This window comes from Pogona vitticeps, chromosome 12, assembly GCF_051106095.1.
Source record: "Pogona vitticeps strain Pit_001003342236 chromosome 12, PviZW2.1, whole genome shotgun sequence".
Classification (NCBI taxonomy): domain Eukaryota; kingdom Metazoa; phylum Chordata; class Lepidosauria; order Squamata; family Agamidae; genus Pogona; species Pogona vitticeps.
The window spans coordinates 13,551,777-13,578,855 of record NC_135794.1 but is presented as its reverse complement, the minus strand read 5'-3'; the positions used below and the strand labels follow the sequence as shown (position 1 = coordinate 13,578,855).

Sequence of the window (27,079 nt, the reverse complement as noted above, 5' to 3'; positions counted from 1 at the left end):
GCCAGATTTTGGTTGAAAATCAGGAAAAACCTCCTGTTAGAGCAATATGGCAATGAACCAATTATCTTGAGAGGTAGTGAGCGCTCCACCACTGGAGGCATTTGAGAGAAATTTAGACAACCACTTGGCAGATACCCTTTGATTTGAATTCCTGCATTGAACAGGGGGGTTGGACTCAATGGCCTTATAGCTCCCTTCCAAATTCATTATTCTATTATTCCATGATGAAAGTCAATAACACAATTGCCATCAGCATCCCCAATAAACTCTTAAGAAATTGTTTCTCCAGCTATAATATTAAGAGCTCCTTATATTGTCACATGCTGCGACATGTAGACATCATCTATAGGTACTGGGTATATGCTTATTTCTTTCCTATGGTAGATTCTTTCCTGGAAAAACATATGAATATTCTTTACTAAACTTATATTAAAGGATAGGAGATGTAAGACCTGCTAATATACTCCATACAGTCTATCTAAGCAGAAGACATAGCTCTTTATTGCTGTAAACAACTTTGCAGTGTTGTATCTCTAAACTATATGTTTTATAAGACTGGTGGGGTACATAGGTTCTGCAAACAATTGGCATTTTGAAAACTAGCCTGACCAATCACAAATTCAGTGGAACCAACCATAATAGTATGGCACTTCCAAGTGAGCCAACTGCAAGATCTACGAGGCCGTCTTCGTTCAGGTCCAAATGGCCATGGATGCTGCACCCAAAATACATCAAGCCTGGAGAAAGGTTAGCTGCTGCTATTCTCTGAAAAATTACAGGGGAAAAAGCTGTTCAACATTCTGTCACAAACTGATTCAAGAAGTGACAGTTTGTTTTCACATGGGTCTCTACTCAAAATACATCTACAAAATAGCTCTGTGTTTGCGTGCATTCAAATAAAGCAGCGCTTCCCAACGTTGTGTTCCCAGATGTTTTTGAACTGCAACTCCCAGAAATCCTGGCGAACACAACTGGTGATGAAGGCTTCTGAGAGTTTCAGTCCAAGAACTCCCTGGGATCCAAGATTGAGAACCACTGAAGTAAAGTAGATAAAAACAAAGCAAACATTAAGAAACGACTTCAGCTGAAATTACTTTACTTTCTCTGCTTGTTGTTAAAAACGTTCAGCATGCCCCAGCACATCGCAGTGTTAGTATACCAATACATTTACATTCATTCAAAATGTGTATTCATGACGTTTCCTTGTTCCACAGGAAAGCATTGGCTTATCTAGCCCACTGCTCTTGTAATGTGTTCTCCATGGTCACAGACTGCTTTTTCCTAGCCCTTGAGCCCATTCGTTTCTTGGCTCATTTGTTTGGAGATCTTAGCCATTGAATTTGGGACTTTGAAAGGTCAGAGTATGTGCCTGAAGTAGGGAATTTCTCTATCCCCTCCTACCAAGGATATATTTTGCATGTATTGATGAACATATTGTTGGGTTGGGCAAGAGTGTGTTGGGTTAGAGTGGGCGAATGGGCCACCTGCAGCCAGGTACCTCCCTTTTTTTTTGATAAACTGCATGTAATGCATTGCCATGGCAAATTAAATAGCTGCTTGTTTCCAGTGTAACATACGCCCTGCTTCTCTCCGTGGTGAGCATTTCCAAGGGCTTAGCACTTCCCAGATATTAATTTTCAATAAGTGGTCACAGGAAGCTTATTGATCCTTGTTAGTTTTACTGGGCAGGTGGAGGAGTCAATCCCGTACAATCTTCTGCTTGGTGTGAATAAAACTACACCAGACAGACGGCCAAATTTATTAGTTTATTAATTCAGCGGTGTAGAACTCCTTTTTAAACAAACCCACCTATCGAATCTAATTGGCTATAATTAATTATTCCTTTCTGTATAAATTACAGATTATGGACAATGGCTAGGTGTTACCTTGGAATTAACCATGTACTGCTAAATTTTGCTTGCATTGAGGCATTTTGATCTGTTTCATACAGGGTGTATATCCCCCATCTATCTGAGGACTGCTGTTTGCTATATGTTTTTATACCCATAAAGGTGATGATGATATTGTGTTTTACATATACAGCTTCAGTATATAGATATATATATTCAAGCTCTGTATATGCACACATGCACAGCTTGAATGAGACATCTGTGTTTGTTGATAGTATCCTGGAGATGTAACCCGACTAACAACCTTATTGTTCCCTTCAGTCTAAAGATAAACTCTACCTGCTTATATTTCCGTATGAGGTTTTCTTTGTAGCCATGGAAGATATAGATTGCTCCCTGATGCTCATCTTCCAGGGGAGCACCCACAACAACATCATTGTAAGAGTCCTGGTTCAAGTCAGGGACGGATGCAATGCAGGAACCAAACCTGGAGTTCTGGTAGCTTGGCAGAACCTTTAGAGCCCCATTGGAGACAAACTGGTTCTTCAGGAAAGGAAAAGAATGAAGAAGAAAAAATATGTATCCGCAGACAAAGGAAAACCTCAACACTCTGAACAGCTAGGCTGTTCTCCTAATGAGAACATTTCATTCGCCTAATGAAAATGAAGTTTGCTGGATCTCAAATTAAGTTTTTCCTTCAGAAAAACAAACAGACACAGAAACAAAAAAGAAAGAACTCAAGTGACCCTGTTTAGATCACAGCAACCCACACCAAAAGGATTAGTGCAGTTACACCCTCAGATAAAACCAATAAAGCTACAAGTTTCATTAAAAGCAGATTTTATGTGAGTTTTAAAAGATGTGTTTCTGGACCCTTCCTAAAAGCAGTGAGAGTGGAAACTAATCTGGGCAGGTTCATAATGAGATAGGCAGTCTTTCAGATAGCTTGAGGCTTGGTTATCTAGGGCTTTAAACGGTTAAATGATTAAAACAAACACATTGGGATTTTTAAATGGATAGTTACGTACATCTTACTGCTTTGAATGTGTTTTTGGTGCTGCTTTTGTTTATCATTTTTAGTGTAATATATATTTGATATTCTTAGTAAAATATTTTAAATAAGTAAATAAATAATAAATAAATACATTGTAGAGGTGGAAAAAATACAAAGAACTTATTTTAAGTGAAGACCTGTTAACAGGTCCATTTTTTTAAAAAAAGTACCTCTTTTAGAATGTAGACATACACCTTTCCTTCCTCTCTTCCTTCACTGAAATACATTGGTGCTCCAACTAGCAAAACATCAGTAACCCCATCCCCATTAACATCTATGGAACTTATTTCACTTCCATAATAGGCACCAATCTGGAAGACAGGAAAAAATGTGTGGAATGAGAGCTAGAGTGTTGTGGTCTTCTATATTTTCCTATATTTCTAAGGAAGTAAAGACATCTGGATTGTGTTGGAATGAGAGGTATTTCAAAATGGAAACAATCAATCATCTCCTTGTCTAGACGTCTCTCCTGGAGGAAAAGAAACACAGATTAAAATGCTGATCCCAAGAGAATAAGAATCACAATTATTCCCTTTCTATGATACTGGTTTCTGTTTGGCACAAATTCTTATAATAAGAAAGATTGTTTATGATGGGATTCAAGCTTAATTGCTTCAAATAAGACAGTCGACATGTCTATAGCTTCTTGTCAAACTTCCAGGATGGAATTCCTTTACAGACAAAATTATATCTATACTGGAAGATCTGATATAGTTTTCCAATTCCATTTGGGTCTCTCAGGTTTCTCAACATTCGAACATTTAAGACTATTCTCTGAAGCCTGAAAGAATAGGCTTGCAACATGCACAATTCAGGACCTCCACGTACAATGTGCAATGTACCTGTGGACCCTTTATCTCATTCATCAGATTCATGCACTGCAAAAGCAATTAGGGTGACATCATTTACCTGTTCTCCCTTTAGGGACTGATGAATGGTGAGATTCCGGTTCATGTGCATTGTGAAAATGATAACTTTCCCTGTGTGATTGAAGCGAGGTGCTCCTGCTACATAAATCCTATCAAGTCTTCTTGAAACCACTGAGGTCACAGTGTAACCTATAGCACATACACATAACAATATGTCTTATTATGCACAGGAATTTCCTATTTCTGACACAGTGAGAAAATACTAATACAAACCATTTTAAAGGTGGCCTCTATAACACACATTTTACAATCAAAATAGAGAAAGACATCTACTTTCTAGCCTTTTGCCAAACCACAAAGAACATTTGTTCTTAGGCTTGTTTTGATTTTAGTCTCAGTTACCCATTCAATCTCTTGCAAGTACTGCTTCGAGCGATAATAGGTTCCATTTAAAAAAATTTCATCTACTGTTTGTGATATGAATGAAGTATTATTTCATTGCATCTTTTTTGCTGTTAGACACCAGTGTTGCCAGTATAACAAGTATGTACATACATTCTTACAACAAATGGATAACAAATTGTCCTGCCATGCATAGAGGTTCAGTTTTTCACTGCAGGCGTTTGAGATATATTTTGCAGATGCTATATTCCAGAGGCTTCTGCATTGTACACAATAGACTTTTGGGACTGAAGCAGTTGTGTAGCATGAGATAAAGGGAGGTTTTTGTATGCAGAAACATGACCCTTTTGCCCAGCAGTTTCTGGCTACTTTCCTCACCTAGATATGCTCCATGATTCTTCAGTTCCTCTGGGAACTCTTCAAGATAGGATTCTCGATGGGGAACGACTTTGCCACTGTTAGTCTCTTTGAGAACTGCTCCATTCCAGTCATAGGCGCCCACAGCACCAAGCAGAATCCCATCCTACTCATGGGGGGAAAGTTGATAATTGGACACAGACCCAACTGGCCCTTGGTTGTCAAAGATAAATATAACATTTCTTCATAATAACTGTATGGTATTTGAACTCTGTAAACTTCATAAAACTACAGAATACACATAAAATGTACACTTTCCAATTCACATTCTAACTGGTTCCTTTGGTTTCTCATAGATCAAAATACAGATTTTTCCCAGCTTGTAGATTGCATCTTATAATTCCTATTCCACCATGAGTTCTCTGGCTTGGGTCATAATTTGAACCAGAAAAAAACTGCTCACTTTGGTAACATAGATGAAAATCTGGAGGGGCACCTGTCACTCCTGTAGCCTGTTATATCAGTGTCTAGAAAACTACGTGTCCCTGGATGTTAGTAGGAAAGAGGAGGGGAATTTGCACTGGCAAAAACAAAAAACATGATGTACAGAGTTAGCTTTATTGTCCATGTCAACGTTAAGGCAAGAGGGAAGAAGAGACACAAGACTGTGTAGCATTACAAGACTTATCAGAAGACTTCTTGCCTTCAGCATAAGAGTAAGACAAGTCCCTTTTTGTCTATCTCATTTATGCCTCATGCAACTGAGTTTTAATTGAAGAAGCAAATGAGGAGGACATACAGGAACCCCACACAGCTAGGCCCTCTGCTAAAGGGAAGGAGGAAGAAAAGGAAGTTCAGGAACCTTAACCTGTGTCAAGGGGAGTCAGGTTGGAGGAAGTATCAATATATCCAGGTAGTGCTGGCAGCTCTCCCTCAAAATGTCTAAAGATCAAAGAGAGTGTTCTGTCCTTTGAGTATGTCTCAGCCCAAGACAATGTTGGCAGGCTAACCACGTGGGAGAAGCAAAAACAGAATCAAGCTCAGACTTGTCTTGGAAAAGGTACTGATTGCAGATGACAAAGGGGAAGCACTATAAATCTCACTCTCGAGGCCTGGCTGGTTTCTTGATTACAAGAAACACATCAGTCCCCTTGTGCAGATCATTCACCTATGCTCTCTTCCTGTTGTCTCTCTGTATCTTGGCTGAAAAGATTTCTTGGCTACAACCTCACTACTGACTTTTCCCTGGACTTTCCTAAACTACACTTTCAGGATTCGCACACTTATCCACAGCAGTCTAGCTTTCTAAAATTTGTGCAAAATGTCTCTGCACAAAGCTACAGTTTTTTTTTCCTTTGTAAAACAGTGAACACAGATAGTCTTATCTTACTAATCCAAAAATACAGCCACCTCTCCGAAGCTTCTAGTTTTTAAACAACTGTGGAGCAAAGTAGCATTTTTATCATAGTCGAGCTACATGATTTATGCAGTTTACACAATTTGCTTAGTAATAATTTGTGCAAATATGAAAAAGCCTTTGAGAGAGGTGGGTGTGTTCACAATAGACACCTCAGTGGGAAAGCAGATTTATCTCAATATCAAGTGGAATGCCTTCTCCCTTCTAGATCTATGCGAATCACTTGTTCTAGCCAGGATGGGTGACTGAGGGGCCAAAAACCGAGGGAGGCCCAGAGAGAAAGAACAAGAACCTGGGCCTTCTCGGCAGTGGCCCCTCGCCTCTGGAATAGTCTCTCCTCAGAGATCTGTCTGGCTCCCTCACTGGGTGCTTTTAAGAGCAAACTTAAGACCTGGCTCTTTAGGCAGGACTTCCTTCCCGTCATCATCTAATCTATTTCTTGCCGTCTTCAATTATATTAATATTGTTGTTTTATTTTATATTGTTATTATTTTATGGATTGTTGTTAGCCACCCAGAGTAGACTTCGGTCTAGATGGGCAGGGTATAAATTAAATTAATAAATGCATGCTATCTAATCACCTCACAGATGAATAAAAAATATTTGCAGTTTCAGAAATATGCATTTATATTCCTAGAGACCAGCATTGGTAGAAGGGACTATACTACTGCAGGTGAGGGAATCACTTTTAACATTTTCTTTTTAATGTTTTCCTAAATGAAGCAAGCACAGCAGTATTAAAGGTTCTAGCGGTTGTTTTTCCAAGGAATTTCTGAAAACACAGCATTTCACAACTTTAGCATGTTGTGATAAATCTGCTTTCCCACTTCAGGTGTCTATTGTGAACACACCCATCCTTTCAGATCAGTTCTTGGCACTCCTCTTTTGTTCCACTTTGCCTTCAGAGCTAGCATGGGTTGTTAGCACCCGGGGCAAGGCCAGTATTGCACCCCCAAATCTGTAGACTGTTAACACTCCCTGAATCCCTTCTACCTTCCTGCATCACTCTTGGTTTCAGAGGTTTCTTCTGGCCCATCTCTGAACACTTCCAAAGCATCTATTATTTCCTTGGTGTGCTCAGCAAGTACACGTACAAGCTTCTGTGCTTAGATCTTCTGAGTGACCATGTAAGGGTAAGGTTTGCCTGGCTAGACAGAGCACACAATCAAGTATTCTGTCTAAGGCTGCCTTCAATTTCTCAAACGACTTTTGTTGTGCAAGCTGGGCAGCCACATCAATAGTCTCTGGTTTCTGTAGCCACATTTCAAATTCTTCCACATTGCGAATGCACTGAACTATGCTCATGTTCTAGTAATCTGGGGATTAAGCTTTCTCCATGCATTAAATCCAAAAGAACTTTTCCCTTTGGCCTTCAGAAAAAGCATGCAAGGAAAGCAATATGTAGCACAGTTTATAGGAGAAAGCATCAACCATGTCCTTAATATAGGCTCACCACTGTCCAAATTAATGTGGAATGGATCCTTGGGGATAAAATCCTACATTTAATCAAGGGCACACTACCTGTAAGAATTATGCAAAAGGAACACAGGAGAGGGCATTCTCCGTGGCTGCTCCCAGAGTCTGGAAATCCCTCCCACAGGAGGCCAGGCTGGCCCCGTCTTTGCTGTCTTTCCCTCTCTTGCCCCGCCTTAGCCCCAAGCAACAGGTTTATTTGGTCCACTGCTGCCGTGTAGTGATTCTTGCAGGGAGACCTTCACCATCACACACGTTGAAATGGTTGCTCTCCCTTGTGGGGGAAGGAAAGTCTCCTACAGCCAGCTCACCCTCCATCTCGCACTCTGGGTGGGTCTCCAACTGGGGAGTTTTCCATCTCACCACCTGTTCCCCTGCATCCATCTTGGGCTGACTGTCTGCCCCACCGCTCATGACGCCCTAAGTCTCTAAGCACTTGGCAAAACAAGAAAACCAAAACAGCAACACATGTAGCTCACAGTGCTTGTGCTTTGCTCAGACGTCTTAAAAGAACTGTGTGTGGTGTGTGTGAAAAAAATCCCAGCAGGAATGCTTTTCACAGCACTCTGAACAAGCTTCTCTCCCTTACAGTGGCTTAACCTACCACTCTTGGACTGAGAAAACTCAAAAAGGTGTTTCCCTTCCTGTGGATGAGCACCCTGAGCCCCTCCACAGAAAACACAGATTCCCTTACAGCAGAGGAACACCACAGGTTGCTCTCCTATGGTACAAAAAATAAAGCCATCTCTCAGGTCTTGTCCAACAAAGAAATCTCCTGAGACTAGGATGCGAAGGGGTCCTGCTAAAAGCAGGAATTTCCCAATGCAATAAAACACCACTCCGGATTGTGCCCTGAAGTGCACAGTCGTGAGGCTTGCAGAGGGGGGGAGGGGGGACTCCTAAGAGCACATTCCCAATGCAACAGAATAAAAATGTAAACATGAAACAAAAGCTTAACAAAACATCAAAAGTTCAGAAGTCAAAAATCCGAAAGTCTAAATGTACACCAAGCTACCTTTGGTTTCGTTCCAGCACCGCTGCTTACCATGTGAAGATATTTGCCTGGGACTCTGAGCCTTTCTCTCAGCGCGGGAGAAGACAGCACCAGCTGGCTCTTTCTGTCCCAGGGCAATATCTTAAATGTTCTTTAATTCCCGGTATTGCCACTATCCGTCTTCTCTTGGAGAAAGTGATCCATTTACTTAATCAGAGGCTAAATTATTTGGGTGTAAAACCCAGCACTTTGCACATGCTCAAGAAACCAATTTACTCACATAACAATTACATTTTAGGATTTTAAAGGCAAGGCATAGCATCTAGCAACAGGCAAAGAGACTAAGAAATCCACCTAACTAAAATTCTGTCAGTCATGATGACAAAACATGACCGCTCTAACTCACTCTAAAATTGCAGTTCCATGCCCTAAGGACCTATCTCTTCCTCTTCTCCCTGCTCTCTCTCTCTCTCTCTCTCTCTCTAAGTACTGTATTATTCTTGTGATCTGTAGAAGTGGTTATAATATCTCCATGTCACTTTTATGACAATCTGGCTCTGGTCTGACCCCCTTTGTGCAGAGATGCCCCCAAAAGTCACTATTTTCACAGATACTGACTTCCCTTCAGGCAAGATTTTCCTTAGTGAGTGGCTGGTATCTATTTTTGTTTTGAATTTTTTTTTTGGCTAATATTTCAAAAATAAAATATTTATTTAATTATTTTAAATATTTGTACAGCATACTGCTTTTGGCCTTTAAATGTTGTTCTTTTTTTAAATGATGAACTAACCTTGGGTTCTTTTTTAACAGAAAGGTGGGATAAAATATTTTAAATAAATTAAAACCAAAAATCTCATTCCCCAACCAATAAAATAAAATAAGACAAAAATCTGCAATCTTTTGGTGAACCCAAAGGAACACTAGGGGAAACCACAGCAAAACGAGAATGCAGCATTAGAAGGAGAAGATCAAATAGGATTTTATCTCAATTTTCAGTCAGTACCTTAACTAAAATAAATGAAGGGAGCCTTTCTTGGAATAACTTTCTGCAAAGAGCCAAGGAGACCATTTTTGAGAATTTCTGGATATTTTTTCCAATTTTTATTTCAAAATGCAGGACGAAATTAGATCTCTCAGCCACAAAAGAACTGAAAATCTGAAACTGCCTCCACCTTAGTAAATAATCCAGGTATCTTCTACTACCATATTTGGCTGTTCTAACGGTCTCATACATCACAAACCTCAAGCTTTCTAAGCTCACTAATATCAACCATATGCCGAAGACATATGACTCATGGAAAGAAACTACAAAAACAAGTGTGTTATTCACGCACTTCCACAATATGTGATGAAAATCCAGTCTGGGACATTTCGAGGCCAAAGGATATCTCCTTCTTGTTGGTGCCTAAAAACAAAAGGAAGGCAGTTAACTACCAGACATATCTAAGGAAAAATAGCCAGATGGCAAATGAATGAAACAAAATTCTGTTGAATTCTACTAAATTAAATGAAATTCTACTGAATTCAACTGGAGAAAATTAACTAAATCATATTTTCCTTTGTGGAATCGTGGCTTAAAGATCCTTAAAGTGGGTTGGATTTGTGGCTCCTCTTGTTATATGATCTAATTCTCTAATTCCAAACTATATGCTGCTATGTCCAAGGATGATGATGATGATGATAATAATAATAATTCAGAAATCTTATCGCCTCCAACTTTAAATGGACAATTAATCTTCAGTGAAATCCAGGGCATACTTTAGCAGGGCACACAATACCTGGAGGACTTGAGATGTTGCTTTTCCAGAAACGGCTCACCTTCCAAGCTGAAAATCCTTTCTCCAAGAGCATCTACAATATCTTTAAGAGCAGCTTCATCACTGACATTAAAGAAATGCTTCTCATCTGGGTCACTCGCTATAAACTTGATTTCTTTCAAGAAGGCTTCAGGATTGATTCCTCTTCTATTGTAATAGCCAAGAACCTAGAGCAGAAAGCAGAAAGATGTGTCTCACCATTTCCTCACACAATAGAAGATAATTTGTGAAAGACCAGAAGGGTGCAGTTTTCAGTTGTATGAGCACATATACTTGTATATCAAGGCATTCCAACCTGGCCAGAAATTACATACCTGGTAAAAACCAAGTGAAATGCGAAGTGACTTCCGTTGCTTCACATGATGCAAGCCCACTGCAGTTTAAAATGGTTGACAATATGCACTATTTTAAACCACAGTAGGCTTTCATTGTGGTTAAGCCGGGATGAGAGAACTCTTCTTCCTTGGCAGGGTTTTTTTGTCCAACAGGCATCTCAACAGCAGTGGTCAAGGAACACAGTGGTAGAAGCAGTGGCGGTATCAGTGCCTGGAACATCTTTGATGGCCAGGGAGACTCCCTTGCCTCTGCCGCTGCCACCAATGTGCTCCTGAGTTGCCACCACCATTCAGTTGCTCTAAATCATTTTAGCAGTGGCCAGCTTGACCTTGATTTCACTTTCATTTCAAGGCAATACTGTCGAAACGCAGCAAAGGGGGCAAGGACTTACTGCAACGGCGTATCTGGTGACATTGTCCTTCTCACTGACTTCAATAACCTTTTCAAGGTCTGAGCTGTCATGAGACTCTCCGTCTGTGATTACAATCATCACCTTCTTGGCCCCTTTCCTTCCACCTTTCTGAAATGCTTCTGAGCTGAAATTCAAGAGATTCACAGCAGGAATGAAGAGACTAACTTGCAGATGAAATGCTAGTATCCTTTGTTGAAGAGTTAGTTCCATTATACTAGTCTTCATGATGGCCAGCGTATTTTTTTTTAATTAATACCTTTTAAAGGTGGTGGTTCTTTATCTTTGGAATACAAAATGGGAATGATTTTTTTTTTAAAAAAAGGGGGATTACTGAAGACCTCGATGTCATTTCTACAAGAACAACGAATCACATGTTTCAGAATGTAAGTATTTTAAAGGCATTATATGTCTCATTTCCATTGGCAGGGAATAAAAACATGTGGTGCATTTTGTTTTTTCCCCCCCAAAAGGTTCATACAACTCCTCTTCTGTGCATTCAAATAGCAAAGTGTCAGGCTATGCATGTTAGCCACCACTATCCCCCCAGGTTCCAAAGGTTTTTCAGCTACTGATGTATATATGTAGAACTTCTCCATCTGAAGAAGGATTACTTCCTTACCACAATTTTCCTTCATATAAACACTGAATCATATCAGCCCCAACTCTTTCCTATGTGTTCCAAATATGTTCAACTGAGTGAGGGCACAGCTGGCAAACACATCAGCTGTGGGGCTAATTTGGGCACTTCCTTTATTATACAGGTCCTGTGAATACTGCCATTGCCTTATTAAAGTATTTGTGTTTGGATGTGATGCCTGTTTGATTACAGTGGATAGCCAGTGTAATGGTGAGACCAAAAACTATAATTTTCACTCAACTTATAGTTTTGTGATGTTACAGAAAGAATAGTGCGAACTATATTTCTTAATATACATTTTCTATATTCAAAAATAGACACCCCCAAGGTTAAATTATGATGTATTTTTGTCTAGGGAGAAGGAGACACACAAAACCTGCCTATTATGTGTTACTGCGCTTTTAAAAACATATATATTAATTTTAAAAGTGCTTTTAAAAAGTATATTATGAAAAGTTTATTATTTAATAAAAAAGAATAGAATGGCTGTGTTTTAGGGTTGTAGTTCCTTCCAACAGATGTAAAATGAGGCAATTAATTTGTTAAATGGAGGTGTTGAAGCTTTAATCTGTGTGGAAAATGCATCAACACTTTGCCAATCTGTGGTTAACTTTTGTCTTTGGATTCCAGAATCATTTGTTTTCATACTTTTTCAGTTCTTGTTTTTTGCCTGTGGCACATGTAAAGCTGGATTGTATTTGACTCTTACTGCCCAACCTGCCACCTGCTTGGTAAATTTCATCCCAGTTTCATGCACTTCTTGTCCACAGGTGTCCATCTGTCAAGCTGTGAAATGTTGAAGAGTATTCTCACCGAGCGAATTCTATCCCAAACGCTGTTCTGGTTTCCGTACCCCCCCTCTGCTCTATGTGTCGAGCAGCTTCCACTACGTCTTTCACAGACCGATAGTCATTCAAATGAAACTCATGCACAGCATCCTCTCCATACTGGATGACTCCAACCTAGGGTGAAAAGGGAGTGTGCTGAGAATAAAACACTGCTTGTTTATTCTTTAAAATGTTATGCTTTCCATGTGACATTAACACAACATATATACAGTAAAGCCAAGTAATTACAAAATGAAATGTATTAATAAACACGAAACTAGCACATGAAATGCATAAAGACCAAAAACCACTTCAGAAAGAAACTGTCAATTGCTGCCTGCTCTAATATGTAGTTTAATATGTAGTGCATTAAGAGACAGAGCCTAGAAATTTACCTTTAAAAAAACAACTCATTTCCCTTATCCATTACGGTGTTTGGTAAGTAACCTATTGTCATTCCTGTCAAAATGTCTCCAGAAAGTCTTTAAAATGCCCTTTAAAATCACTTCTGAATTAACTAGAAAAAATTACTGGTTATACCAGAAAGGTTACTTGAATCTTGCTTTATTTTGAAATATATCTCATTGCACCCTTGCCTGACTTACACTGGCCTGCCAGTACTGTTGTTGTTCTTATCCACAGTTATTAGTGATAAAGGGTTTTCTTTTTTGGTCCATTGTCCACCTAAATGAAACTTTTAAACAACCTGTAATGATGCAAATGGCTTTTTTGCAGCATAAGAGTAAACTTTTCAGGAGGCCATTGAGGGCTAAGACCATCCCTTCCAACACTGCCCCCCTCCCAGACAGATACAATCTCCCGTGCTGGAAGGGCAGTGGTGGGGCACCATGCCTGCAGTGGATCTAACTGAGTTCCCCACCCTATCATGCAGGAGCAAGTTCCACTGACTAGAGCAGTGGTGTCGAACTGTGGCCCTCCAGATGTTCTTGGACTTCAACTCCCAGAAGCCTTCACCACCACCTCTTCGTTCGTTTAGTCGTTTAGTCGTGCCTGACTCTGCGTGACCCCATGGACCAGAGCACGCCAGGCCCTTCTATCTTCCACTGCCTCCCGGAGTTGTGTCAGATTCATGTTGGTTGCCTCGATGACACTGTCCAACCATCTCGTCCTCGGTCGTCCCCTTCTCCTCTTGCCTTCACACTTTCCCAACATCAGGGTCTTTTCCAGGGAGTCCTCTCTTCTCATGAGATGGCCAAAGTATTGGAGCCTCAGCTTCAGGATCTGTCCTTCCAGTGAGCACTCGGGGTTGATTTCCTTTAAAATTGATACTTTTGACCTCCTTGCAGTCGAAGGGTCTCTCAAGAGTCTCCCCCAGGACCACAATTCAAAGGCATCAATTCTACGGCGGTCAGCTTTCTTTATGTCCAGCTCTCACTTCCATACATCACTACAGGGAAAACCATAGCTTTGACTATTCGGACTTTTGTTGGCAAGGTGATGTCTCTGCTTTTTAAGATGCTGTCAAGGTTTTTCATCACTTTCCTCCCAAGAAGCAGGCGTCTTTTAATTTCGTGGCTGCTGTCTCCATCTGCAGTGATTATGGAGCCCAAGAAAGTAAAATCTGTCACTGCCTCCATATCTTCCCCTTCCCCACCACCTCTGCTGGCCAGGATTTCTGGGAGTTGAAGGCCAAGAACATCTGGAGGGCCACAGTTCGACACCACTGGACTAGAGTGATCTAAAGTAGTGACTAGAATGTAGCTTGCGTTTTGCAAATGATTGAGGATGGATCCCATTTTCTTGCCCTGGGTTAAGCTAATCTTGCAGCTTTGAATAGACAAAGAATGAATGCTGGAGGCATTCAAGGGAAAATTGAAAAACCATCTGTCATATATACTTTGATTTTGATTCCTGCATTGGGCAAGGCATTGGGCTCAATGGTCTTACAGGCCTCTCCCAACTCCATTATTCTACCATTCTATGATTTCTCTGTCTGCTGTTGGACTGAAAACTTTCTTATAACCTAAAGAACCAAGTGAAGGTGTCCATGTAGGTGTTAGGTTTCAGGAGAATGAACCAAGGCCAGCATATCTGGCTTGTATGCAATTCCGCAGCCCCCACCCCCCAGTCAGTTCAATGTGCTTAACTTTGCCAACCTTGCTTTTGCATGCAAGCAGAATTTATCCCAGAAGAAGAGCACAGTTGGAAAGGGGAAGGTTTTTCTCTTGCCAAAGCATACGGATATAGATTTGTTAAATAAAGTCCTGATAGAGGAGAAATCCACCATGTGTGTTTTCTCACCTGTATTTGACCTGGTCCAATATAAAATTTCTTCAAGATTTTTATTAGGAAATCCTGAACTTCTGCCCAAGGGTAAATGCTGTTGGATCCATCCAGCACGATAATTATATCCATGTATGTCTGGCATCCTATGACAGATCATACAGTAGATCATTATGAAATTTCAACTACTGTACAGGTACCTGCAGGGAATACAGCAGGAGGAAGAGAATCCTGATTCTTAGGCTAACCCTTTTCTCTCCCCCTGTCCTGTGTTCTGGTGTATTTCTTATTTGCAAAGTCTGGAAATATCTATACTATCTATTTAATCAGCTCAAGAGGGGCTTCCTCCATCAACATGTAACTCCGGGAGTTCTGGTTTTCTGAGAGGGAAAGGTACAGTTCCCACAATCTTTTGAAAGATGTCATGACAGTTGAACTGCTGTATAAGCTTGTAGTGCAGTGTCTGTGCTAAGCCATGCTATTCACAACTAAGTTGCATAGTGCTAGAGGCTTAAGGCCACCCAATTATGAGCCACAGCTTTGAAAGGTTAGAAGTCACAATTCACTTCCCTCAGCAATGACAGTAGCCGTGACTCTTAGAAGGCAGGGTTCCTACAATTGCAGAGACAGTGAAGTCATTTGAGAAGTCTTGGCCTGTCTTATTTGGTATGTTGTGAGATGTGAGTTGGCTCCTGAGATCACTGTTGCAACATGACGTGACTCTGAGCAGAATGAGAGCATGCTTGCATAGTTTGCTTACACCTACACCGAGGAGACTCTCTGGTCTAGCAAAGAAACATATGGACATGTGCTCCTCTAAGGGCAAGGTATCACATGCAGCTGCTCAGGGCATTCAGCTGGGCCTTTGCAACATGTGTAAGCCCATGAAATAGAAAGGGGGCAGAAAGAGAGAGGCCGTTGAAAAATTTGTTTTATTTCATTTCACTCCCTAAGGGTGTGGTCCCACTGGCTTGAATCAGTTCCTTTCCCACCTTTTTTATGTCAGCTTCGAGTCACATCGTATAAAAATCAGTAGCCATGTTCACTATTGACTGAAACAAAATCCATTTTTTTCTTCTTCTGGTAATTAAAACTGGTTTTGGGGGTTGGGGGTACATTTAAATCAACACATTTCCTTTCTTTTTTAGAAGCACACTGTTTTAAAAGATTTTGATTTAATATATTATTAAAAGTAACACATTGCTGAATTGACAGTTCAGGAGGGGCCATCTGTTCTCACAATAGTCACTAGAAATGGGAAAACACTTCAGAGGTGACTCCAGTCAGTTATGACAGAAATATGGGAACTGGAGGAAAGAAGGCTTCCAGGGGGTTCAGCAGAAAGGGAGCTGATGGGGGAGCCTCAGTTCCTGCTTCACTCTCCTGGATGCTGCTTCTTGGGGGAGGGAGAAGCCCACAAGTTGTGTTTGCACCAAGCTCTGTCCCGGCTGTGTACCTGCCAGTCTTTTGCTGCTCTGTCAGATCTTTCATTGGCCAAATGGTGAGAATGGGGTAGGTAGTTGTAATGCTGAATGTATTAATGAAGTGATGCAGCAATAAACATTTTAGGAAAGAATAAAGGGGAAAAAATTTAAAGGAAAATCAGCAGTGTCTCTGCTATCCGTAATCCACATAGGCACAAGTTAAAACGACAGCAGCGTTCACGTCTACAAAACTGAATTGATTTAGAAGCAAGGTATTTTAAAAAGCCCCTGTTGGACAGCTGGAAAAAAACTTGCCTTGTAGCACATATAAATCAATTTCATCTGTGCATTGTGGGTATGGAAATATATACATTGATTTAAATAACGCACAAATCTATTTAACTGTGGTTCTTATTGCCAGTGAGATTGCTCCCTTATGGGCAGGAGAACATAGGAAAAAAGACATATCTTGCAGTCTGAAGGGAAAGGTGCTTCTTTTGCCACTACTGTTGATGTTTTAACTGCACAGGATTGCCATTACATGGACAGCTGATTCCCTTTCCTACTGTTTCAAACCTCCTTTTAAGCACTCTTTTCTAGTTTGTTTTCCTGAGCAAATCTCCAATGAGAAAGAGAGAAGAGGGTGAGACGTAACAGCCTGTTTCACATACTCTGGAGAGCTGGAGCCACAGTCTTGGAGAATCTGAAGTTGGAGTTCACCCTGGAGCACATTCCTGTGGTGTAGTAAGAACTTCCGCACTCATGAGACCAGAGGGGGCTGCAAGCCTATGGGAAGGAGGGAAGGAATGGAACACCAGGAGTACCAGTGTAATTGCTTTCTGGGGCATTCAGCCGCACTGCATGGTAGAAGTCTCTTCCAGATGTTTCATCCAGGTCCAGAAGTGGGGAAATGATTAGTCGTACAAAAGAGAACTACTGTATAGAAAGGTTGATCATCACTGTCACAGGAAGTGTCACATTTGTAGCACAGTCACTTGACAGGGAGGCAAGGAAAGACACTGTAAGAAAGTAGCATCTCACAAGAGCAAAACAACAAACAGATTGCAGTAGGGAAAAGGTACTGGTCGTATTTAAACCACTCTCACAGCAAGGTTCATCTAGTGCAGTGGTTCTTAACCTTTGTTACTCAGATGTTTTTGAACTGCAACTCCCAGAAACCCCAGCCAGCACAGTTGGTGGTGAAGGCTTCTGGGAGTTGCAGTCCAAAACTCCTGAGTAACCCAAGATTAAGAACCAGTGATCTAGTGCACCCCTCCACTTGCATCTCTCCAGGTTTCCTGTTGCTGCCAATGATTTTGCAACTGACATTTGGTAGCAGCATTAGAGGAGATGAAGGCAGAAACCCCCCACCTCCATGATGCATGGGGCGACAAAATCATCAGTACAGTATGATTAGCGGGGTGATAGGGAAGTATTGGTAGGTTTTTCCAGGTTAAGAGCCACATGTTGTCCACACGTTTTAAACTTTATTTTACAGTTATTTAAGTTATGGAAAAAAGAGCAAGAAGTGCACGGGGGGAAATAGAAGGAGAAAGAAAGAAAAAGAAAGAAAGAAAAGAGACAATGGAAATAAAAGGCAAAAAAAGGGCACTGTGGCATAGATAAGAATTAAAAGTGGATCCTAGGCCTGAAACCATCAAAGACTATCAGTCCCAAAAAGTATCCACAAGTTTACATGTAAAGAGAAGTTAATAATAACGATTTACTGTCAAGTCAACTCTGAATTACAGCAACTCTTACTGGGGGTTTCTATATATATACAGAACTGATGTTTACCATTCCCTTCTTCTGGCTAGCTCTTCTGGGATGCTCAGTGAGCAACTGAATTCCCAAACTTTGGCTCCATATCTAGATGCCTAACTCACGGAGCTATCCAGCCAACAGGGAAGCTATCTACATGTAAATAATTTCTTACCAGAAAGCTGTTGTCTTTGGGGTTTGTCGTCAAACTCAAACCAAGACGCATATTATCCTTGCGCTCTGACACATTGGATAGAGTTACTCGTCCTTAGGAAAGAATATTGTAGTTAGGTATACTGCAGAAAGAGGCCACAGATATGGTAGAGATTATGCTATACAGTGGGGTCTTGACTTAAGAACGGCTCAAGTTAAGAACATTTTGACTTAAGAACCACTCTCATAGGAAAATATTGACTTGACTTACACACTTAGATTTGAGTTAAGAACTGAAAAAAAAACCACGTGGGAGGCAGGGAAAATGCAAAATTTGAACTTTTAGTTAACTGTTGGCCAGTGAAAAGGGTGCCTGTCTGCTTCCTCACTCCTCCCAGCGTTTAGAGAGTGGATTGGGAGACAGTCTTCGGACTGCCTGGTACTGTACTGCCTGGACTGTATTTTCCCTGCCTTCCCTGAACCTTTCTTGACCTAAGAAAAAAAGAAACAAAATATCCCCCTCTAGTGGTCGAAGGCAGAATAGCAGCTTCCCATTAGTTTCTATGGATGGAAAAGAGCAGATACGGATCAAATGGTTTTCATTGCATTCCTATGGGAAATGCAGATTTGACCTGAGAACTTTTTGACTTGAGAACCGCCTTCCAATACGGATTAAGTTCTTAAGTCAAGACCCCACTGTACAGCATTTGTGCAACAATCGGATACTCAGATTAACTGGCTTTGGATATTTTTGAAAAATGAAGTGTCACTTTTAAAACTGCAAAATAATAAATGTCTACTTTGAGGGGTGGGAACTATAACTGTAACAATCTAGTTTTTAAAAGTAACTTTCCAAGTTCTGTAGATGGGTCACTCCTAAGCATTTTTAAAAATGAGCCAGACTTTTTAGCAAAAAAGTTGCATCCTCATAAATACCATTAAGAACAGGAAATAGACATAAATCCAGTATGTGAGACTCAGGTATGTTACTGGGAGTTTTGCACATGAACAAATTAGTGCCTGGGGGCACACAAAGAAGCTCACAGTGCCTTGTATCCAGTAGACTTACCAAGATTGAGCTTAGAACAGGTGCTGTTGGCTTCCCCATTCACCGAACACTTGTAGACATCTCCAGTCTTCTGGTGTCCACTGGTCTCATAAGGAGCTCCTACCACCAACCTGGAGGAATAGATTTATATCCATCTATACATATCCATCTGCTTGTGCCTTTTAATAGCCATTTGTGAATGCTACTCTTGTCAACATACAAACAGACTTTCTTTAGAAGGTGGGAATTATTGAAGTATGTAGATAGAATTTAGCCTCCAAAATATCATAACAGTATGCTGTAAAATTAAGCTATAATGTAAGGCTGGAGCGGGATCCTGTGAAAGTGGAGATAGGAAGAAAGCATAGCAGGAAAAGTTGGTTGATGTGGTTGGCATGAGCTACAAAGCTGCATAGGAAAACTGTGGAATGTGAAAGTAGGATCTGGATGTTAGGGGTAGCATCCTAGATGAAGATTTAGTGTTCCCGTTGGAGAAAAGCACAAAATGCAAGTTCTGGAAAGAATACCGGCAAGAAGAATGACTGGCTAATTTTCCAGTCTGTGAGATATTAGGGCATCACCTTATAAGGAGCTATGCTATATCAAATGAAACCACTGCTCTGTCTAGTCTACTAAAGTCCCCTTTGAGTGACAGGGCTACAGTCAAAGAAATATTGCACATGGACTTTTCCAGTAAACTGTGTGGACTCATGGAAAATACTTTGAAATCTGAGGCAAAGAAAAAGATGCACAGAAATATTTCATGTACAAAAGGTGACTGAAGGGGCACCTGGGTCTTCGAGCTGAATATTTCAGTTGTGGACGAAATCTATTGTTCTTAGTTTGTGCAGCCAAGTGGAACTAACTTATAATGACCAAAATAGGGCTTTCAAGGCAAGTGAAACGTTTAAGGAGTAGCTTTACCACTTCCACATCCCCAATGAGTTTCCAGAGTCAAATGGGGATTGGAACCCAGGCCTCCTAGTCTTAGTCCATCACCCTGTTCACTAGACCACACTGAGTATACCCAAAGCGTACAATTTTCTAAATAAAGAAATACAATATATTTCATTCCAACATTTTCTTAATGATGACTCACTTTTAAGGTATCATCATGCTACAAAAACATTTGCAATCACTTCAGAAACAGAAAGGAGACTCTTTTTCCAACACAAAACTTGCAGAGTTTTGAATTCCAGATAAAAATTCCATTTTTGCTATGCAGTAGAAATACAGACTCACAGAGGATAATAGCTTCAAGTTACCCAAATAGTTCACCCCTTTCTCATTAACTGGTACTTAAGGTCACATTAACTACAAACTAACAACTCTGATTCCAACATACTAAAGAGAGAGAAAAGAGAACACTCAGCAGAGAGGCGGGTCTCTCTCTCTCAGAATTCAGAGGTGGGGAGGAATGATTGGTTAGTGCTGGACAGACTGACAGTCACCTCAGTCCAGAAAGGACCTTCCCAGCCAAACAAACTACAGGCATCATGTGAGGCTGTAAAAACTCCAACACAAACATGGAGCATGACAGCAAAGTTTGTTTGAGTCTAGTAGCTCCTCACAGTTTTTGAGAATTATAAAGAAGTCTTTGTTGCTTCCTGTTTGGAAGAGATAATATTTTCAAATCACTTGAATCAAAGCCCAACAGGAGTCCAGGACCTAACTATATCTGTTGTTATGAAAATAAAATATTACAATGGAGGGCAGGAGACAATATCACTTACTGTAATTTCTTGGATGCAAAATTGCCAAACAGTGGATTAGAGTGGAAAATCCCCTGCATTTCTGATGAGGATTTCAAGTTAGATTGGAATATAGAGAGCCCAATTAGATCCCCCCCTCCTTTCTGCCACAAAACAACCTGCCCAGGAACAATCTATGACACATTAGGACTATGAGGCTTAGTGGCCAAATAGAAACAGGATTTGCCTAGTCACATACAAGTCAGGGAGCATACCATCTGTTGCTTGCTACTCTTATTCAATTCGGTAACCTTTATTGGCATAGGAAACTTTAAAAAAAACTTATACTGGGAAATTAATAGCTACTACATTCTGGAAAGCCTACATGAAAAATGCATAATTTTATGAAAAGATTTATAGTGGAGTGTTTTCTACTTGGCGGTTTGGGGAGGGAATACCAGACATAACAACAACAGCAACAAGATTCATCAGCCTCTCCTCACTTGCTACTCGGGCAACACAGAAAAAAGAAATTTAGTGAACTGGTGAATTCTCATAACTAGGGATGTGCACAGCAACATTTTTCTTATTTTTGTTTTCGTTTGTTTCAGTTTCTTTTGAAGGGAGTAACTCTATTGTTTAGAACCTAGTATGGTGCGGTGGATAAGAGTGAGAGACTTGATAGCAAGTAACAGTGATTGTTCCTATATCCATCTTTACAAGAACTGCGAAAATATTTCCATAACTGCCAAGTTTCCATGAGGGCTCAATCACCACATCTCATTTATAATCTAAAGTCCAACCCAAAGGAAAATGATGTGTCATTGTCTAAGAAGGACAGGAAATGTGGCTTCCATTCATTTTAGGATTTTACTGACATTCATTGTCAGGTCTGTTGTGAGTTTTGGTTTCGTTCATAGCATTGAGCATGCATGACTCATTGCTGGATGCTTTATATAGCTTTGGAATCATGTCTTTGGAATTGGGCAGGCAAAATGTTGGCTTCTCTAGAAAGGTAATTAAAATGGTAGAGGTAGCCACAGAATGTTGATGTGTATCAATCTCCTCATGTCCCAGAGTGAATGTCTCTGTCAGGAAGGAGTGGAATACGCATGTGTGACTATTGGACTATGATTCCTAGCAGACATATTTGATGTGTTTTCTTCCTTCCTTCCTTAGCATATTTTGCGCAGAGGGCTACTTTGAAGTAGTTTCCCCTGCAGTCTCCTGCCTGTTTCCCCATCTGGGGCCTGAGTCACTCCGGTAGTACAGTTTACCCAGTTCATGCTAGGCCACAAGTATGGTTCATGGAAGCAACCATTTTTCAACAGTAGAACTGGTTATAATTGACTTCTGCACAGTTGATTGGAGTTGTGAGTGCTCTGACTTTTGCCACCATATTTTGAACCCCAGTTTTGAACTAGAGTGAACAATTAACTCACCACATGTGTGGATATTTTCAAGCCAATTATTAACTCACCCACAGTTTACCTAATACTTTGTGGTTCCTTCTGTGAATAAGTTCTCATGTGCTTTTTTCTTTTCCAGGATTTCTAGCTAATCCAAAATACTGCCAGACAAGACTAATTGCTATAACTTTAGACATAGATTTGAGAAATTCTTTCATATAAAAAAAAATCTGATATTCAGTGTCTCCCATCTGCCTTTGGCTCACAAACTAGCTTATCTCCCAGCAACTTTCTCTCCCTGCTACTGCTTCCTGTTACACAACTATCTGTATGTAGTTGTCTTCAGCCAAGGAGACCTTTAATTGGCTGTTGTGGGTTTTTCTGGCTCTTTAATTTATTTCTCAGAAGCTGCATTGTTTCCCATAGTCCTATGACTGGTCTCAGCAACAGTCTTGGAAGCAGTTCATGAAAACCTCACAGCAACTGAACTTCAGCAGGTTTGCTCTGATAAGCAACAGCCCCTCCCCACTCAATGTGCAGTTGTTTGTGACTCAGTGATGAAGGTGGGCAGGGATGATGTGATGGCCACCACCTCTCTAGGGATGCTGGAAGGGGCCACATAGGCAGACACCAACGTGGCTAGCCCTATTGCACCATCACTCAGCAGAGGGGTCAGCTGATATTTTCCATATTCCATGCTAGTGCCAGTACTATTGGCAGCAGTTGCCAATTAACTTGTGGTCTGTTTTTACTTCCAATGTTGGTGTGATTGCGTGATTATTTCATACCAGTCCAGAACCACTGCCAGCTGGCTTACATGACAACCGATAGCCACTTTTAGCCATTGTTGTTTAGTCGTTTAGTCATGTCCAACTCTTTGTAACCCCATGGACCAGAGCACGGCAGGCCCTCCTGTCTTCCAATGCCTCCTGGAGTTGGGTCAAATTCATGTTGGTAGCTTCGATGACACTGTCTAACCATCTCATCCTCCGTCATCCCCTTCTCCTCTTTCCTTCACACTTTCCCAACATCAGGGTCTTTTCCAGGGAGTCTTCTCTTCTCATGAGATGGCCACAGTATTGGAGCCTCAGCTTCAGGACCTGTCCTTCCAGTGAGCACTCAGGCTTGATTTCCTTTAGAATGGATAGGTTTGTTCTCCTTGCAGTCCAGGGGACTCTCAAAAGCCTCCTCCAGCACCACAATTCAAAAGCATCAATTCTTCGGCAGTCAGCTTTCTTTATGGACCAGCTCTCACTTCCCTACATCACTACAGGAAAAACCATAGCTTTGACTATGTGGACTTTTGTTGGCAAGGTGATGTCTCTGCTTTTTAAGATGCTGCTGAGGTTTGTCATTGTTTCCTCCCAAGAAGCAGGAGTCTTTTAATTTTGTGGTTGCTGTCACCATCTGCAGTGATCATGGAGCCCAAGAAAGTAAAATCTGTCACTGCCTCCATATCTTCCCCTTCTATTTGCCAAGAGGTGATGGGACCAGTGGCCATGATCTTACTTTTTTTAATGTTGAACTTCATACCATTTTTTGCACTCTCCTCTTTCACCCTTTCTTTAATTCCTCCTCACTTTCTGCCATCAGAGTGGTATCATCTGCACATCGGAGGTTGTTGATACTTCTTCTGGCAATTTTGATTCCGGCTTGGGATTCCTTCACTCTGGCCTTTCGCATGATGTATACTGCATATAAGTTGAATAAGCAGGGGGACAATATACAGCCTTGTCGTACTCCTTTCCCAATTTTGAACCAATCAGTTGTTCCATATCCAGTTCTAACTGTTGCTTCCTGTCCCACGTAGAGGTTTCTCAGGAGATAGATTAGGTGGTCAGGCACTCCCATTTCTTTAAGGACTTGCCATAGTTTGCTGTGGTCCACACAGTCAAAGGCTTTTGCATAGTCAATGAAGCAGAAGTAGATGTTTTTCTGGAACTCTCTGACTTTCTCCATAATCCAGCACATGTTAGCAATTTGGTCTCTAGTTCCTCTGCCCCTTCGAAAAAGCCATAATGGGTTCCAAAAAGCCAAAGTATCTGAAGGTGCATCTCCTCTTGAAACCATGCACACTAAGGAGTTCCCAATGGCTATGGGGACAAGGTGGGTACAATGTGTCCAGTCTTGTCACCTGTGTAACATTGCTCAATGTTTCACACAATTGGCTCCTTAAACTCATGAGAAGCCAGATACATTTTCTAATAAACAATAAAATAAAATATATAAATGATGTGGATGCTTTGTTAGAAATTTGAGACTGCCAAAGATGTCCACATTTTCCCTTGGAGTATGAACTGCTGATAAAAAATATATCTTTTGATTGTTCTTTATCTTCTAAACAAATCTTTCAATAAAGATTTTCCTTTTAAACACTCATTTGCTATATAGAGCCCTCAGAGTGTTTGATTTTATACAGTTATTTTCTATTGTGCATAAGACAATTGAAACACTATTGTTTAAAGCTTTTCAAGAACATTATTTATTATTTCTTAAAATACCTGTATCTAGCATTAAACCGAACCAGCTGTGCTGGGTCCAGCTATTTTTCCAGCCACTACATTGAATGGGCCTAGAACAGAAACCATTCTAGTTTTGCAGTTGAAGAAAGACTGGTTCATTTCACTCAGAATCAATGGCATTCTAAAGCAGTCTCTCCCCACTGTAAGAGCTGCAGCCATTTTTTATATTTATTTAAGTTTTAGGGTTTATGGCAGAAACATTTCTGTTTCCAAGGATCATGGTGTAACCCCTCTTTTACTTCTCATATTCAACCATATAAACGCATAGCAAAATCCCAGCCTCCGTGTTTCTCATGGCATGTTTACATTTACATCCAGCCTCACGATAAGCTGTGTTCTAAATGGAATAGATTTAGAAATCATGTGGTAGTCACATGGTATTTAGGTCAGTGTGTGCATATTCCTGGAAAAAATTTAATCCACTTTTAAGGTGTGTTGTATCTTGGTTGATAGGGTTACATGGACATTTGGAATCGTTACATTTCAGGCTTTCTCCTGTGTCCACCTACTTGCCCCCCGTCTGGCCACTCACCTCTGTTGCTGTGGTGAGGAGTGGGAAAGGGAGAGGGAGAGAAAATGGGATCCAAGCATAGTTCCTCATGAATCCACATGACTTTCGCATGGGATCTACCTGAGAACACTTTCAAATCATAAGTCCCATTTGTGCCGACAGAATACACCATGGAAATGAAGGTGCATGGCTTTGCGGTGGTGCAAAAACACTGATCCAAGCCTGGATCCTCATGAAACCATGTGATTCAAACACTGGATCTGCCCCCAAATCATAAGTCCCATTTGTACCCACAGAACATATCACAGAAATTAAGGGTCCATGTCTTTGCAGTGGTGCAAAATGGGATCATTCCCAAGCCACTGTCCAAAACAGTGGGAATAGATGGTGCCTATGATTCAGAGTGTTTTAGAGATGATCCTACAGAAAAATCCCATTTGCCTCTTCAAGATTGGACTCTCTCTCTCTCTCTCTCTCTCTCTCTCACACACACACACACACACACACACACACACACACACAGAGAGAGAGAGAGAGAGAGAGAGAGAGAGAGAGAGAGAGGTTGCTGTCAGCTGCCTGGTTTCCCAAGCAGCCCCATTAGTTTTTCCTGCATTCTCTCTGCCCATCTTAAACTTTGTTCCACAAAAGGCTGTATGGTGAAGAAACGTGGGGGGTGAATAAGGCAAGGAAGGATAGAAACGAGAGGCAGAGGAAGATAAGAAATAAAGAAATAAAATGCCTCCCCTCTGCTCCTGGGTTCTAACAAGCTCCTAGAGAAATAAAGGATGGGAAGGGGAAAGAGGTGGCAGGAGATCAATGTTGCTGCCGCCACCACCTCCTTCCAGGAGGAAACAGGGAAGTCTCACTTGCAGCAGGCTGGCAAACAAAGTTGCCTGAGGCAGAGGAGTGCACGCTGGGCATGTCAATTCATAAAACTGTGAGCTTTATCGGAATTAAAATAAATGGTCACTGGCACAGGAGTTAAAATAACACCCTCCTAAACAACAAAACACAAGTCCAGGGGGAATAAACTGAGTTTTCTTATATGTTATGTAGATGCCTTTTTTAAAAAATGAATTCAAACTTACTAGACCTGTCTCTAGTGATAATGGGATCCAACTCTCAGCCTGGTGTCTATGGATGGGGAAACAGACGGAAGCCAAGAGTCAGCATGGAAAACCACAGAAGTTGGTGCTTCAGTGAACGAGCAGATCAAAGAGCCAGAGTTAGAATCTAGTCAGCAACCATCAGTCTTTATAGACCTCACATCCACCTTTTTAGCCCAGATCCATCTTCCTTGCTTGCACGTAACTACCTGCTGGTTTCCTCTTTTGGCTGATGCTAATGTCCTATGCAGAGCTTTGGAAAGTTCTCTTTGGGTATGTGTGTCTAGAACTTCCAGAATGTGTGTCTAGAACTTCCAGAACTTTGAGGTCTTGTGCCCTTTGACTTCCTACTGGAGGAATGGTCTCTCTGATGATATATTCCCGTCTGCTCATTACTGTATTGTGATTGTTGATCTTTCTGGTGCATCTCTCTGCTTGTGAAAGAAGGAGAGGAACAAGGATATATATTGTTGCAAGGTTCCAAGAAAGGGTGTGAAAAGTTAAGCCAGGAAAAACATGGTTCCTGAATGTCATCAGCCCATCGTTCAAGTCTACCACATTTGTTGGCTTTTCAATTTCACATTTGATCAGCTGCCTATTTAAATAAGAAAGTTAGTACAGAAGTAAGCAGTGATACAGTTGCATATTTTTTTAGGGATCCTATTTCCAAAAACATAATTTTGATTAATGTGAAAGACATCAGGAGGAAAAAATTGTATTTTTTAGAAAAAATGGGAAAAGGAGCAACAGAGGATCAGAACATTT

General features: G+C 40.9%; 1 protein-coding gene across 1 annotated transcript in view; it reads right to left on the bottom strand.

Annotated features, from left to right (window-relative positions):
- The window catches only part of ITGA11 (integrin subunit alpha 11), a 157,076-nt gene that overhangs the window by 58,777 nt on the left and 71,220 nt on the right, over window positions 1-27,079 (bottom strand). Inside the window, exons 3-15 of the mRNA XM_072982185.2 lie at window positions 19,097-19,206; window positions 18,050-18,141; window positions 16,785-16,899; window positions 14,708-14,835; window positions 12,432-12,580; window positions 10,961-11,105; window positions 10,235-10,400; window positions 9,751-9,821; window positions 4,554-4,698; window positions 3,814-3,962; window positions 3,075-3,215; window positions 2,190-2,393; window positions 635-765 (exon numbers count right to left, since the gene is read on the bottom strand). Coding sequence (XP_072838286.2) covers window positions 635-765; window positions 2,190-2,393; window positions 3,075-3,215; window positions 3,814-3,962; window positions 4,554-4,698; window positions 9,751-9,821; window positions 10,235-10,400; window positions 10,961-11,105; window positions 12,432-12,580; window positions 14,708-14,835; window positions 16,785-16,899; window positions 18,050-18,141; window positions 19,097-19,206 — 1,746 coding nt within the window. The remainder of the gene's footprint in view (window positions 1-634; window positions 766-2,189; window positions 2,394-3,074; window positions 3,216-3,813; window positions 3,963-4,553; window positions 4,699-9,750; window positions 9,822-10,234; window positions 10,401-10,960; window positions 11,106-12,431; window positions 12,581-14,707; window positions 14,836-16,784; window positions 16,900-18,049; window positions 18,142-19,096; window positions 19,207-27,079) is intronic.